The sequence below is a fragment of the Eretmochelys imbricata genome, chromosome 6, assembly GCF_965152235.1.
Source record: "Eretmochelys imbricata isolate rEreImb1 chromosome 6, rEreImb1.hap1, whole genome shotgun sequence".
In the NCBI taxonomy this organism is placed as follows: Eukaryota; Metazoa; Chordata; order Testudines; family Cheloniidae; genus Eretmochelys; species Eretmochelys imbricata.
In genome coordinates this window covers 8,126,531-8,141,538 of record NC_135577.1, presented here as the reverse complement: position 1 = coordinate 8,141,538, position 15,008 = coordinate 8,126,531, and the positions used below count along the sequence as shown (strand labels likewise).

The window sequence follows — 15,008 nt, the reverse complement described above, 5'->3', positions numbered from 1 at the left end:
TGGACTGTACAATACAGGCCAAAGATTTGTAGTTCCATCAAAGTCTTCTTACACTAGATTTTAACATGCTGCTATCACATGAGAAAATCTGCTATTCACAGTGCAGAATTCACATTTGGAGAATACCTCTTGTTTTCTTGTGCTGCTTATGCCTTTTCCTCTCACCAGGTATTCAATTAAATAAAGATGGGACTCTTTGCACTTCCAGACCATGCCATCAGGGCTTTGGATGTGTCTCAGAATGCACAGCTCAATCAGTAACTTGTAAAGACCCTTCGAGACCTGTCAAGAAAGATGCAGGGCTGGTCAGTTTTGCTTCATTGCAATGTCAACTGTTCATTGCTTCCCATTGTTACTAAACATTCTGAATTAGTGACGACCCAAAAAAATCAACAAAAGAGAAGAGATGCCCCACAAAAGTACATCCCAGGTCAGAACCTCAGCTAGTGTAAAACAGGCATGTCTTCACTGACTTCAAGCAAGCTACACTGATTTACACCAGTCAAGGATTTGACCCATTTATGGTCTCCCTGCTGACATAACAGTAAATGCTGGCCTGTTGCTGTGCCAGTGACAGAGACAATGGCAATACAAAGAGATTTGCTGGCATTGTGACAGAGTATCAGGTGCTGGGACACTGCACAGCGATGCAGAGTTAAAATCTGCTGGGAGCGTCATCTTCTTTTGGCATCACGAGTGGGTGGGTCGAGTTTGGTTTGTGGTAGAACTTCAGGTAGGACAACTAAATTTCAGGTAAGACAACTGTTCACAGTTTAACCCTTTGTTACAGAAACTGAAGGGTATTAACTGCATTGCAATTCTACCTACCAGTGGAAGGAATTTACTTATCCGACACTGAAAGGCCATTTTGAATGGGGCCCTGGAAAATCCATCTCCACTGTATATCATGGCATGGAGATTGCGCTCGGAAAAGACACTTACCACAGGGGATACGTCAATATGGAAGATCCTGGGCCCAGCCTCAGTTGGTTTCTGTTCCAGTGAGCGAAGCTCTTCCAGGAGAAATCCAAAATCTATTTCTGACTCTGTCAGCCTAATGGTTTTGTGGATCAGCCCTTTCTCTAGTCGGGTTTTGGCTTTTCTGGTGGTATTTGCTACAAACAACGACTTCCCTAAAATGAGAGAGAAGGTCAAGATTCAATTTCTACAGTGCTCTGCCTTCTCATAGCCTGTCTTTATGTTTCCATTTCTTCACCTGAAGCAGAGAAGGCCAGATCCCCAACTAGTGTAAATCAGCCATAGCTCCATTCACATCAGTGGGCTAGACCCCCAGCTACTATAAATGGGCATAAGTCACTTGGAGTCAATGGTCCAGATCCATTGGAGTGAGCCATTGGAGTGAGTGGAGCTACGCTCATGTACACAGGCTGAATATCTGGCCTTTTAAAATAATTTTTCTTCAACTTGGGAGCTAAAAGAAGTTTCTACACTTGAGAAATCTCACCTCTGCTCCACAGGTTAGGCATGCCACAACTTAGAACATAAGAATGGCCATTCTGGGTCAGACCAAAGGTCCATCTAGCCCAGTATCCTGTCTTCTGACAGCAGCCAATGCCAGGTGCTCCAGAGAGAATGAACAAAACACACAATCCTCAAGTGATTCATCCCCTGTCACCTCTTCCCAGCTTCTGGCAAACAGAGACTAGGGATACCATCCCTGCCCATCCTGGCTAATAGCCATGGACCTATCCTCCATGATTTTATCTAGTTTTTTTTTAAACCCTGTTATAGTCACTTGCTGTAAAATGAGCTTTCTTAATGGTAAAGGCTCAGTGACTGTGGTACCAGTTCAGGTTCTGAATCCCCACCCCCTCAATAAAGAGCATAAAGCAGAACTAAAACTGAGGGCAGATTTTCTGCTCCACTCTCTTCAGCCGGCTCCTTAATCACCCCCTGCAGTCCCAGAGCCAAGTCTGGACCCAACAGCCCATTTGACTAACAGTGTCTAAAGATATTTAGGAGCCTCACAGGGAAAGCGTGCCCATGGCTACACCTCCAGCTAGACCTTGACCCCCCTATGTAGGTCATGGGTCTACCTGTTCCCTATGTACTCTGGGGCATCGCAGACTGATTCTGCTCCATCTCCCAGTGCATAAGGGCTAAGCAGAATCTAGCCCTTAATCTGTATTCAATTCATACTCATCAGGACACGTATAATCCAGATTAAATCTCTACTAAAACCTACCCATGCCAGCTCGCTCTGAAAATACAAACTTCATGTTTTGTTGATAGGGTTCTTCAAAGACCTGAGCAACAGGTGCCACCCCATTGGGGACTTTCAGATGTGTCTTCAGGTATTTCTGAATTTCTACTCCCAAATCACAGGAAAAAGAGACTTTGTATGTGTCAAAGGCCATCATAACATAAGAATTGTGAGCTTTGGTGTCACAAAAAATAAGAAACCTGTAATCAGCATTGCTACAAGATTGTGCAAAGTGGAAGAAGAGGGACTCCAGCTGTTTGGAGACTTTGTAAACTAATTTTTCTGCACCAAGCAAGCAATAGATCTTTTTGTCTCTCGAGTCTGGGGAAAGAGCTCTCCTTACAATCAGCTCAATGTCTTCTTCCTCTGTGTCGGAGGTACAGACCAGCACCTCATCGTACGTTGGAAGAGGTGCTCTCTCGGAGTGCCTATAGATTGACAGCAAGGAGAGTAACATCTGCTCTTCTTTACACGTGACAAGGCAAGGCTTCCCCGCTTCCAAACCTACTGGTAAATTTCTCTCAATGACAGCGGTTTCAGGAGACGTCAGGTATTTCAGCATTTCACCGAAAACATCCAGGCTGATGTATTTGTCTGACACCAAACCAGTGAGCTTGCTGCAATAAGCGTTCCAGAGCAAATTCACCTTGTAATGGATAGACGGCAAACTCTCAAAGGAAGTGGCCAGTTCATCTTTCGCAAGGCTTTGGAAGGCGGATGGATCCACATCTCTGTTCCTGTTTTTAAACTTCATGGAATTCTGCAAAAAGGCTTCTCTCTGCTCATCATATAATCTGCACAGCTCTTCAATCTTTTCCTCTTCATCAGCGTAGTCTAAGGCAAATTTCATGAGCATATGCTCTGTAATGGCTGAGTTTGGCAGATAACTCTGCAGAGCTGCCTTACCCACTGATTCGTCATACCCAGACTCAACCAGACCTTGGATGAGCTGAGGAAATTTAACAATGTAGTCATTCCAGGACACAGATTGATCATCTTTCTCAGATATATCAACAAATTCTGCAGGAGTTTCAAGTGCTCTCTTTAATGCCTCTCCGATATCCTCTGCTTTAACATCATGCTTGAAAACAGAAAGCATATTGAGAACCTGTGGGTCTGTTTGTCCTTCATGTAGTTGGGCTAACTTGCTACACAAGTAGAAGAGTTGGCGTGCAGTGAACATGTTTAGATGGCAATAATTGTTCCTTTGAGTCTCCAGATATTTTTTCCACTCTACAAGGCAATGCTCCATGACTTTGCAAATGCCATCTAATTCTTCCAGGATGGGTTTGTTGGTCTGAACAATGATTCCGGCTATTCCAAACTCTGCGTTGATTGTTACCTTGGGGTTGGGTTCACAATAAATTTCAGCTTTCCAGTCTATGAAAAGGATGTTGCCAACGCTGAGAAGTTGCAAGTAGAGCTTCCCAACCATTTCAATTTTTTCCAGGATCTGTAATGTGTCAAATACACAATGGGAAAATAGAATTTATAGAATACTGCTCATTTTCAAGTTCATTAGGGACTTTCTTCTAAGCATCTTTACAACTTAACCTGGGTAATTTGATTAAGTGGGGATTCATCTTGGGACACCCAACTTCTTTGTTTACATCAGATAACCAGAATGCTGACATGAAAAGGATCCGCTTTCTGTGGAATGTTTTGATTTTTCATCAAAAAAACAAAACCTCTCGAAATCACAATATTCCCATGTGGATATGCTTCTACAGTGCCTCAAGGGAGCTGTAGTTCCGCTGTTGCCTCATGTCACCATCCTCCTCTGTCGGCTGGGCTCCCCAATGGGTCTCCACCTTCCAGGATGCCACCATTTCCCCTTGCCATGGATGGAATCACGGTGCATCATGGGCAGGGGTGAAAGTAAGTCGAGTGACTTACCGGTACACTGGGGCCAGCTCTGGCCCCTGGAAGGGGCAGGGTCTAGGGCAGAAGGGGCAGGGTTGAGGGGGTCAGAGCCAGCCCCAGCCCACCCTGTAATGTAAGTGTCCCCCCGTGGGTAGCAGCAGCAGCAGCCCGGGGCTCCGGGGACTATTTAAAGGGCCCGTGATTCCCCTCTTCTACTGCTCTGGCTGTTTAAATAGCCCCTGGAGCCCTGGGGTAGTGGTGGGGCTCCAGCTGCCTCTGCTGCCCTGGTCCTTTAAATAGCCGCTGGAGCCCCGCCGCTTCCCCAGGGCTCCGGGCGCTATCTAAAGGGCCTGTGGCTCCCCTGCTTCTACCTGGGGAGGCAGTGGGTCTCCAGCAGCTATTTAAAGGACCGGGGCTGTAGAAGCAGGGGAGCCACAGGCCCTTTAAATAGCCTCCGGAGCCCTGGGGTGCTGCTGCTGCTACCCAGGGGGGGACACTTAGCCCTGCAGCCACTGCTGGGAGCCCCAGGCCCTTTAAATTGCCCCCTGGGGAATCCGGGCTGCCCCAGTACGGTGCACCGGCTCTTGCCGGGTACGCCATACCGGGTCTTACTGTCACCTCTGATCATGAGAGATGTAGCCCAATGAGGGAGTCCAGCCTATAGAGGAGAATGGGAACATGAGGCACCCAAACGACAACTCCCGTGGGGCAGTACAGTGGCATTTTGAGAGAAAGGATGGTCCAGTGGTTTGGGCCCTAGCCTAGGACTTAGAAAATGCAGGTGCAAGTCATTCAGCATCTCAGATCCCCCCTCTGGACAATGGGGATAACTGCCCTGCCTCACAGGAGAGTTGTGAGGATAAAGACCTTAAAGACTGTGAAATCTTTAAGATCTACAGATAAAAAGTGCTATCTATTATTTCAGAATCAAAATATTTGGATTTTCAACTGAAAATTTTTGATTTTTTCACCAAAAAGTCAAGCTTTTCCCTGGAAATTGTCAGTGAAAACAATTCCCCCTCCCATTTTTGTTGACACTTTCCAGGGGGGAGAAATTGTTTTCCCACCAGCTCCACTCAAGAATCTCGGCTGATCTCACCACAGAACTACTATGCTTCTAAGAGAGCCAAGACCCAACTTATAGGGCCTGATTTTGGTAGATGCTGAGCATGGACCACACAACTGGGTTAGTGACAACTAGAGCTGGGAGAAGAAACATTTTAGCTGAAGCTTTTTTCCCCAAGAAAAAGCAGTTTCAGGTCATCTAAAACCTTTCATGAATTCATGTCAAATTTGTCAAATTGTTTTGGTCAATTCCACCCGCCCCAAATCCTAAAACCGAATTCTGAAAAAAATTGAAACATTTTGTTTAGATATTTTCTAAATGAAATTTTTCTATTTTTCAATTCAAAACCATTTTTTGTTTTGAAATGTACTTCAATTTTATTTTAAAAAAATAGAATACATTTTTAAAAGCTCAAAAATAAAATGAAATTTTTTATTTTGGGTTGATCAAAATGTTTTGTTTGACCCCAAATGAAGTTTACTTCAACTTTTTGGTTGGCTGAAAATTAAAAAAAATATTGGGTTGGCTTGCAAGATTCTTCTTTTTAATTTTATTTTTCGGAACAGCCAGTGGACAACAAAATCAGTCATTCACGTAGCTCTTGTGAGCCTTTCTGACAATCAAAGCATTAGTGCTTTGTTGATCAAACCCAACGTATTTCCCATTGACATCAATGGAACTGAATCAAAACTTCTCTCCATTTCTTACGGTGCTTAAATGCTGTCATTTTTCATTCATTGCCACAACGTGTAACTGAGGACAAGAACGTGAAGGATTAAAAAAAGAAAAGTTGAGATGACTGGGGTGACAGAAGGATGCAGGCCCATACCATGTTATGCCCTGCTTTTTGCTTGTCTATACCAAATTATGCCATTTTGTGCCCTATGTTGAAAGTCAGTTTAATCTTTTATATGTATAACTGGTGGATGAGGCAATGCCAAGACATATGCCTTGCCTAGAATGGGGTGTTGAGGAACTATATCTTGGCCCATCCTCAGTGAACAGGTGAGCCCTGCATGGCTGAAGGATGGAGCTTGGCAATATAAATACATGGCTGAGGGAAGAATTTCTCAGGCTGGGACTGGATTTAAAAACAGGGGGCTTCTCTGCCCCTTCCTACGGATTGATGTGGTAGAGGGGCTTGAGTGCTCATAACCCTGAAAGCTGAGCCAGGGGTAGATGTGCTACCAACAGGATCTGCCAAGCAAGATAGGATAGATGCCAGACCAAGGAGCAATCCATTGGTTCTCCAGCTTGGGGGTTCTGAATAAGGCTAACAACCGTATCCCATAAACGGTACATCTGTTAAGGATTTCTCAAATAAACCTGGGAAAACCACAAATGATGATATGGATAAATGCCCTCAGTGACGGAAGGAGGACTGGATGCTTCATGGAATGTTTTGAGCTTATATAGGCCAGGAGCCCTCCAAAATATGGCAAATACACATGACATCCCTGCAAGAAATCAGATGACTGGGAAATAGATCAGAGGGCTGGGCATGTAGTTAGGATGATGGGAGACAGACCAGCTAAACATCTCTTGGAAGGACATTCGTATGGTGTCTGACCAAGGAGAAGATGGAGTGATAATACTGAACAAGGCCTAAGAACTCTTAATGAGAATCACCATCAATTGGAAAAACATGCCTGAACTTAAAAAAATAAGTTTTGGATTTTCAGTAAGTGAAAAATTTTGACATTTTGACTTTTTGTCCCGATTCAGGTAGGGAAAAAATTTCAAAATGTTAAAAAATTCTTACAAGATAGATTCCCACCCAGCCCTCCTCCCAAGAGCCACCAGTTGCCTATTCACACCCTCAGAGCTGTACCTGGTCTGTGGCCACTCTGAGTTTGTGTTTTGAAAATTTAATTTCCTCTGACATTTCCTTTTTTGTTGTTTTTGTTTCTATGTGGAATGAAAACAAATTTCAAAAAATTGGAATCTCCCATGGAATGGAAATTCCAAATTTGGACCAGCTTTAGTTCCAATCTTGGCCTCCTAGGACTAAACTAAAGGCATGAGACAGTCTCCTCCAAAACATCAGTTCTTCATCAGGAAAGCATGTTGCTGGAGAAATAGAACTTCCCATCAAAGGGAAGCACAAATATAAAGAAGTGCAAAAAGTCTCACATTTTCTGGTTAATGCAGAGATCAGGATTTACCTCCAGAAACCTGTTCACCTCTTTTCTCCCCTGCTCAGCTTTTGTGGCTATCAGCATGAGCTTGTTCTGCAGCTCAGTGAGCTGAGCCAGACTGTACGTTCTACAGTCCATCTTGTCTTTCTGGTCTTCTTGAGCATCCTTTTCCTTGACATCCCCTGGCAGTAGCAGTGAAATGCAATTATCAAGAGAAGGCTGGAAAACAGAGTTAAGAAAGATAAATGCTGCTGTGCCTTTATTCTGTGGGACCAACATGTGCACCAATCAAGGCCAATACAAAGCATTTCAGAATCTGTTATTCTGCAAGGGTTTTAATCTTAGAAATTTACTCATTTAATCTTAACAATGCAAGACAGTAAAGGTGGAAGAGTCATTCTAGATCTTTGAAGGTATTATGTACAGAGGGCCAAAGATATGCAGAAGCAATGGATTATTTGGAGTGCTATGATTTTTTAGGGACCAACTTTAAACATCTTAAAGGAGCCTGATTTTCAGACATATCCGAGCCACCATCATTAAGATGTTTCCAACTGGATATTCAAAATCATTAGTCGCTTCTGAAAATCATGGCCAGATTCCAACTCTTGGGTCTCAGACTTCTAGTATGAACCAGGCCGAAATGGGGAAAAGGGATCATTCTAAGTCCATAGACTTGGTGATTAGTGATTTTGGGGGGCCAATCTGACCCTTTTTAAAAGATGCTGATTTTCAGACAGTGCTGAGCTCCTGTTATGTTCATGGCACACACAGAGAAGTTAAATAAATATATAAAATACTCTTGCTGGAAGTTTGCATCATGACACTACTTTATTTCTTAGAATTCAGAACAATAACACACAAGGATCCCAACAGAGAGAGAGAGAGAGAGAGAGAGAAACAAACAGGCTGCTCCCTAAGGCAGAGAGGCACAACTCACTCCACCTTGTTCCAGGCTGGCTCTTTCCAGACTGACTCTGATTGCATGTTTCCCTGGAGCCTGCAAGCAGGATCAGGAAAAACTTCTGAAATTTAAAGGTTTCAGAGTAACAGCCGTGTTAGTCTGTATTCGCAAAAAGAAAAGGAGTACTTGTGGCACCTTAGAGACTAACCAATTTATTTGAGCATGAGCTTTCTTGAGCTACAGCTCACTTGAGCTGTAGCTCAAGAAAGCTCATGCTCAAATAAATTGGTTAGTCTCTAAGGTGCCACAAGTACTCCTTTTCTTTTTTCTGAAATTTAAAGTGACAGTCAAACTAGGTCTCTTTCAGGCAGCTCAAGTTGGTCAGCCAAAGTCACTTTGAAAATGTGGGCCCTTATATTAAATGCTGCTGAACTTTTACCTTGAATTTCTGAGGTGTGGAGATCATAAAAATCCCTTTGCCATTGATGGCCATGGCCTGAGACATCGAGGAGCGCTCCACGGACCCATGACAATCATGGACCATTTGCAGCCACTCTCTGTTGTGACAGGAATCTTTCTATTAAAAAAACTTAATGTGTTAGTTCCTGAAGAAGGAATAAAGCTACACACACCAGAACGCTATAGCATCGTTTGCTGAGATACCCATAGTACCCCAATCGCTGTAGTGTTCGCTCCCCTCACAACTTCCCAGAGAGAAAGAACTAGGATCATTTCCATTGGCAAAGATGGCAAAGAAGGCGGCGGCGCACAGGGGTTCTGAAAAGCACAAATGATAGATAGGCGTACATTTTGTGTAAGGGGCTAGAGGAATACTGAGGTAACATTATATATAACTATTACACTTCCCTTTTTCCTTCACCTCAGCTTAACTCTCACCAGAGTTCTCTTTTCAGCATTTATCATTTAAAAAAAGGATTACACCACATTAAACCTACCACTCTCCTAATGAGGGCACAGTTAAATTGATGTAATTGTGCTTATACCAGCATAGTTATTTCTGTATTGGAAGAGGAATAAGCTGTACAGGTGTAGGGCACTATTATAGAATATAGAATATCATAGAATATCAGGGTTGGAAGGGACCTCAGGAGGTCATCTAGTCCAACCCCCTGCTCAAAGCAGGACCAATCCCCAACTAAATCATCCTAGACAGGGCTTTGTCAAGCCTGACCTTAAAAACCGCAAAGGAAGGAGATTCCACCACCTCCCTAGGTAACCCATTCCAGTGCTTCACCACCCTCCCAGTGAAAATTTTTTTCCTAATATCCAACCTAACCTCCTGCACTGCCACTGGAGACCACTGCTCCTTGTTCTGTCATCTGCCACCACTGAGAACAGTCTAGAACCATCCTCTTTGGAACCCCCTTTCAGGTAGTTGAAAGCAGCTATCAAATCCCCCCTCATTCTTCTCTTCTGTAGACTAAACAATCCCAGTTTCCTCAGCCTCTCCTCATCAGTCATGTGCTCCAGCCCCCTAATCATTTTTGTTGCCCTCCGCTGGACTCTTTCCAATTTTTCCACATCCTTGTTGTAGTGTGGGGCCCAAAACTGGACACAGTACTCCAAATGAGGCCTCACCAATGTCGAATAGATGGGAACAATTATGTCCCTCGATCTGCTGGCAATGCCCCTACTTATACAGCCCAAAATGTCATTGGCCTTCTTGGCAACAAGGGCACACTGTTGACTCATATCCAGCTTCTCATCCACTGTAACCTCTAGGTCCTTTTCTGCAGAACTGCTGCCGAGCCATTCCCTAGTCTGTAGCAGTACATGGGATTCTTCCATCCTAAGTGCAGAACTGTGCACTTGTCCTTGTTAATCCTCATCAGATTTCTTTTGGCCCAGTCCTCTAATCTGTCTAGGTCCCTCTATATCCTATCCCTACCATCCAGCGTATCTACCTCTCCTCCCAGTTTAGTGTCATCTGCAAACTTGCTGAGGGTGCAATCCATACCATCCTCCAGATCATTAATGAAGATATTGAACAAAACCAGCCCCAGGACTGACCATTGGGGCACTCCGCTTGATACCGGCTGCCAACTAGACATATTATAACTATGTCCATGCTAGGGGCTATGCTAAGTTAACTATTTTGGTCAAAAAAAGAATCACACCCATAACCAAAACAAGTATACAGAACAAAAACAGTGCGGAGAGCAAGGGTATCATTTTCCAGGGACCAAACGCCTAAGTGCCATTCTCAAAAGAGATTTAAGCACTTAGGTCTAGAGCTGAATGAATACTTGATTTTATTTTTGGTTAAGAGAGGGGGATGGGAAGCAAACTGAAAAATCCAAATAAAAATTCAGTTCAGTTCTAACCAAAATTGAATTTTTTTGTTCCTGTCACTGTGACCGAAAGTACCCATGTGTCCACACTCTACACATTGTTGTAATGTTTGTACAAAATATACCTTGTGAGGTATCATCTGAAAACTCATAATTTGCTGGTCTATATTGTCCTAATAAACTATGTGTGGCAAAACTGTATGTGAAGTTACAAAATTTCATTGTATAATGTTATTAACACATGTTCCAAACCGCAGCCGAAGTTGGCAAACAGGCCTGTCTCAAACAAAGGAATGCGTGCTCTGCTAAATTTGCATTTCAGCAGTAAACAGAGTCATCAAGCAGGAAGGGTAGTCAACGAAACCTCAAACAGGTGAGGAAAAGCATCAGGAAACGTCCTTCTCCACAGACTCTTTGTCTCCTGAATCTCCTCTGGAAATATTTCTCAAGGGGGGGCTGACACTATAAAAAGGAGGGACAAGCACCCGAAGACACCCCTAGCCCCCTGCCCATCGGTTCACTGCACCAGAAGGGACAAAAGAAGCAGCCATTGAACTGGAAAAGGGTCCTGACCTAAGAAGTTTGGTCAGTAAGACTTCTGAGAGAATGTGGTGAGAAAACTTTGCTTTAAATTTAACAGTTTGTTAAGTTAGGTACTAGTCACGTTTTTATCTTTATTTTTCTCATAACCATTTCTGACTTTTATGCCTCATTACTTGTACTCATTTGAAATCTCTCTCTTTATGGTCAATAAACTTGTTTTATTGTTGTTTTTTTCCCCTAATCCAATGTGTTTAAATTGTTCGGAAACTCCATTGGGAGTAACAAGATGGGTGCATATTATTTCTATTAAAGAAATACAAACTTTATATAAATGTGTATTTCCAGGAGGGTGCTGGCTGGGCAGTACAAGATATACATGGGGGATGGGGAGGAGAGCGAGAATCTTAGACTGGGAGTAAGTTGGAATCACCCTGCAGTATAACCAAGGCTGGTAAGAGCCAAGGAGTGGCTGGCTGGCTGCAGCACACACAGACGTAGCTGGGAGTGATTTGCATGCTGGAGGCTGTTTGTGAGCAGTCCAGGCTGGATGCCACAGTAGCAAAGCAGTATAAAGGGCACCCCAGGCTGGAGGGCAGGGGTGACACAGCTACTTATTAGTCTGGATTGTACCCTCATGTCACAGTCACCAAAACAAAAAATAATTAGTTTTGGATTGAACAAAATGTTTCATTTGATCTGAAACAAACTTTGTTTGTTTGTTTTGCTTAGTTTTGGGTCATTTGGGGTGTTTTCTACCTTTTTAATTTCAATTAGCTAAATTTTAAAATGAAATGTCATTTCAAAAGGAGAAGTCAAAACAAAATGTTTCAAAATGGCTGAAACAAAACATAGAAATGTTAAGATCATTTCAGTTTTTAAAAAAACCCTTTCCTATTTTTTTGGTCAAAACTATTCACCAAATTCAGCGCGAATTCACCATTTTGGTGCCCTCAAAAATATATTTTTCAGCTAATATTGCCATGCTGTATTTAGAAACATAAATCCCACTGAATTTCAATGTGGCATTAGGCTCCTAAGTACCTAAATCACTTCTAAAAATGTGACAGTCTCCTAAATCAATTAGACATTTATGAAAATTTTACCCCAGGAATTGATAGAATCAAAGAAATGTAGGGCTGGAAGGGACCTCAAGCGTTCATCAAGTCCAGCCTCCTGTGCAGAGGCAGGACCATCCCTGACAAATGTTTACCAAACCTGCTCCATCCTCCAAGGATGGGCTCCCTTGGAAGCCTATTCCAGAGCTTAAATATCCTTATAGCTAGAAAGTTTTTCTTAATATCTAACCTAAATCTCTCCTGCTGCAGATTAAATCCATTACTTCTTGTCTTACCTCAAGCAGACATGGAGGACAGTTGATTACAGTCTTCTTTATAACACATTTGAAAACTGCTTTCAGGTGCTCCCCGCCCCAGTCTTATTTTCTCAAGACTAAACATACCCATTTTTTAAAACCTTTCTCACAGGTCAGGTTTTCTAAACCTTTTATAATTTTTGTTGCTGTCCTCTGGACTCTCTCCAATTTGTCCATCTCTCCTAAAGTGTGGCACCCAGAACTGGAGACAGTACTCCAGTGAGGCCTCACCAGCGCTGAATAGAACAGGGCTGTTACCTCCCGTATCTTACATACAACACTCCTGAATTATATTAGCCTTTTTTGCAGCCGCATCACATTGTTGACTCACACTCAATTTGTGATTCGCTATAACTCCCACATCCTTTTCAGCAGTCGTACCACGTTGCTAATTATTCCCCGTTTTGTAGTTGCGCATTTGATTTTTCCTTCCTAAGTGTTGTACTTTGCACTTGTCTTGACTGAATTTCATCTTGTTGATTTCAGACCAATTCTCCAATTTGTCAAGGTTATTTTGTTTTCTAATCTTGTCTTCCAAAGTGCTTGCAACCCCTCCCAGCTTGGTATCATCTGTACATTTTATAACCACAATCTCTACTCCATTATCAAAGTCATTAATGAAAATATTGAATAGTACTGAACCTGCAGGACCTCACTAGATACAACCTCCCAGTTTGAAAGTGAACCATTGATAACTACTTTTTGAGTACGGTCTTTCGACCAATTGTGCACCCACATCATAGTAATTTCATCTAGCCTTCATCTAAAGTTACTTGTTTTAAAATTCCACCAAATGTCACATCACAATGTGTCTTTAAGGTATTTACTTTGAGCAGAAAACAGTAAAAAACTTACTAGCTTCTTTGGAAGTTTATTGTCATTTTCTACAGCATCTCTGATGGGACTCAGAGCTGAGGAAAAAGCTTCAAACCCTGATTCGGGAGTCAAATCGAATAAGATGGGCACAGAGGCAGAGACAGCGTCTCGGAAGAACCTCACTTTGTCAATGTCCATGTCATTTTCTCCTGCAGAAATGGACGCCAGCTCCACAAATGTAGGAAGTTCTGTTTTGTCTGCAAGAAGAAAAATCCACCAATGAGTGTAAAACAAGCAATCTAAGAATGCTCCAGAATCTATAAATAGTTTTAATCAAAACTTACAATGTCTTTGCCCTCCAAAGCTGAAAAATCCCTGTTGTTGCTCCATTTGGACATGCCAATTAAATCAAATGAATAAAATCTTAGATCTAGGGGTGGTCCATCAAAACTTTTTTTAGAAATAAAATTGTGTTTTTGACTAATCACATTTTTTGTGGAGGTCTCTGTTTTCCTTGGAATTTTTTTATTTTTTATTGGAAAACCAAAAACTTGGAAAAATATTTTTGCTTATTTTTCATTTTTTAGATTTTTGGCAGTTTTCAGCTACAAGTTTTTGGTTGCCAAAAGACAGATTTTTTAGCGGATATTTATTTTCCATGCAGGAGAAAATCCCAACACTTTTCAAACATCTCTTCTCATTTCCACCAACAGTATGGGCACCTTCTCTGGCAGCTCACCTCTTACTGTGCTCAGAAAGCGCAACATTACAAGTGCAACGTGTAACATCTTTCCTACTGACCTTACAAAGCGCTCTGCTACTGGACACCTTATGACATACGTGGGAGAAAAATATTTTGCTCATTTCATAATTCCCTACCCCAAACCAATGCCTGTCCAAGTGTTCTTCACAACACATATAAATGTCCAGTGACAACCCCTGAGTGCCACAGTCTCATTATTAGCTTTCTTTACTAAAAAAAGAAGGAAATTGCTGCACAAAGATCATGATTATTTTCTAGTTAAAGTCACAGAAATATTGAAAAGAACCCTTACGTGAAAACAGAACTAACTTTAAGATAATTTGATCTTCAGAAAGACCATGAAGCACCAATTAGGGAAATTTTCAGCAATATTTTATAACTGTTACAATTCATACACGTGAAAATCACCATAGACATTACAATAACAATCCTATCTCCGACCCACAATACGATGACTTACAAACTCTAGCAAGTAAGAGCTACACAATTGGCCCTACGTTCTTTCTTAGCTTATAAATAGTGGTATAAATTTCACCTTTTATGACAGTTTTGATCCAAGAGGTAAAGCCTTTCTTTGCACACTCAAGAAGTTCCTTCAAGAAGTCAAGCACACCCTTGGGGATATTACTCAGAGTATCTTGAACTTTTATAATATCATCGGTCATATAACCAAGAGTCTTGTCCTTGAAGTCCTTGTCTTCCTGTTAAAACACAAGATAAAAAATTATGTGTCTTAGCAAAGAAATGAGACAAGCATTTATTTTAATTAACTTATTGTTTATGTTGCACTTTGAGCTGTACAAACACAGAGAAAAAGACTGTCCTTGCCCCCAAAACTTTGTTAACGCAGAGTTAAGGTTGCCCAGTGCTGCCTTGTGCCCTTCTAGAATGTGGAGTGGCCAAATTTAAATCTCTGAAATGCAAACCTCTGAAACCCAGAAAATCCAAAATTAAAAGTACATGCCACTCCTACTACACAGTCTTTAACATTGCTTCCTAAAGCTGGC

The 15,008-nt window shown here is 42.1% G+C and overlaps 1 protein-coding gene across 1 annotated transcript in view; it reads right to left on the bottom strand.

The window, feature by feature from the left end:
- LOC144266048 (E3 ubiquitin-protein ligase rnf213-alpha-like) overlaps nucleotides 1–15,008 on the bottom strand; it is a 181,922-nt gene that overhangs the window by 78,723 nt on the left and 88,191 nt on the right. Inside the window, exons 25-31 of the mRNA XM_077819190.1 lie at nucleotides 14,537–14,702; nucleotides 13,278–13,495; nucleotides 8,635–8,772; nucleotides 7,319–7,510; nucleotides 2,207–3,677; nucleotides 943–1,133; nucleotides 127–282 (exon numbers count right to left, since the gene is read on the bottom strand). Coding sequence (XP_077675316.1) covers nucleotides 127–282; nucleotides 943–1,133; nucleotides 2,207–3,677; nucleotides 7,319–7,510; nucleotides 8,635–8,772; nucleotides 13,278–13,495; nucleotides 14,537–14,702 — 2,532 coding nt within the window. The remainder of the gene's footprint in view (nucleotides 1–126; nucleotides 283–942; nucleotides 1,134–2,206; nucleotides 3,678–7,318; nucleotides 7,511–8,634; nucleotides 8,773–13,277; nucleotides 13,496–14,536; nucleotides 14,703–15,008) is intronic.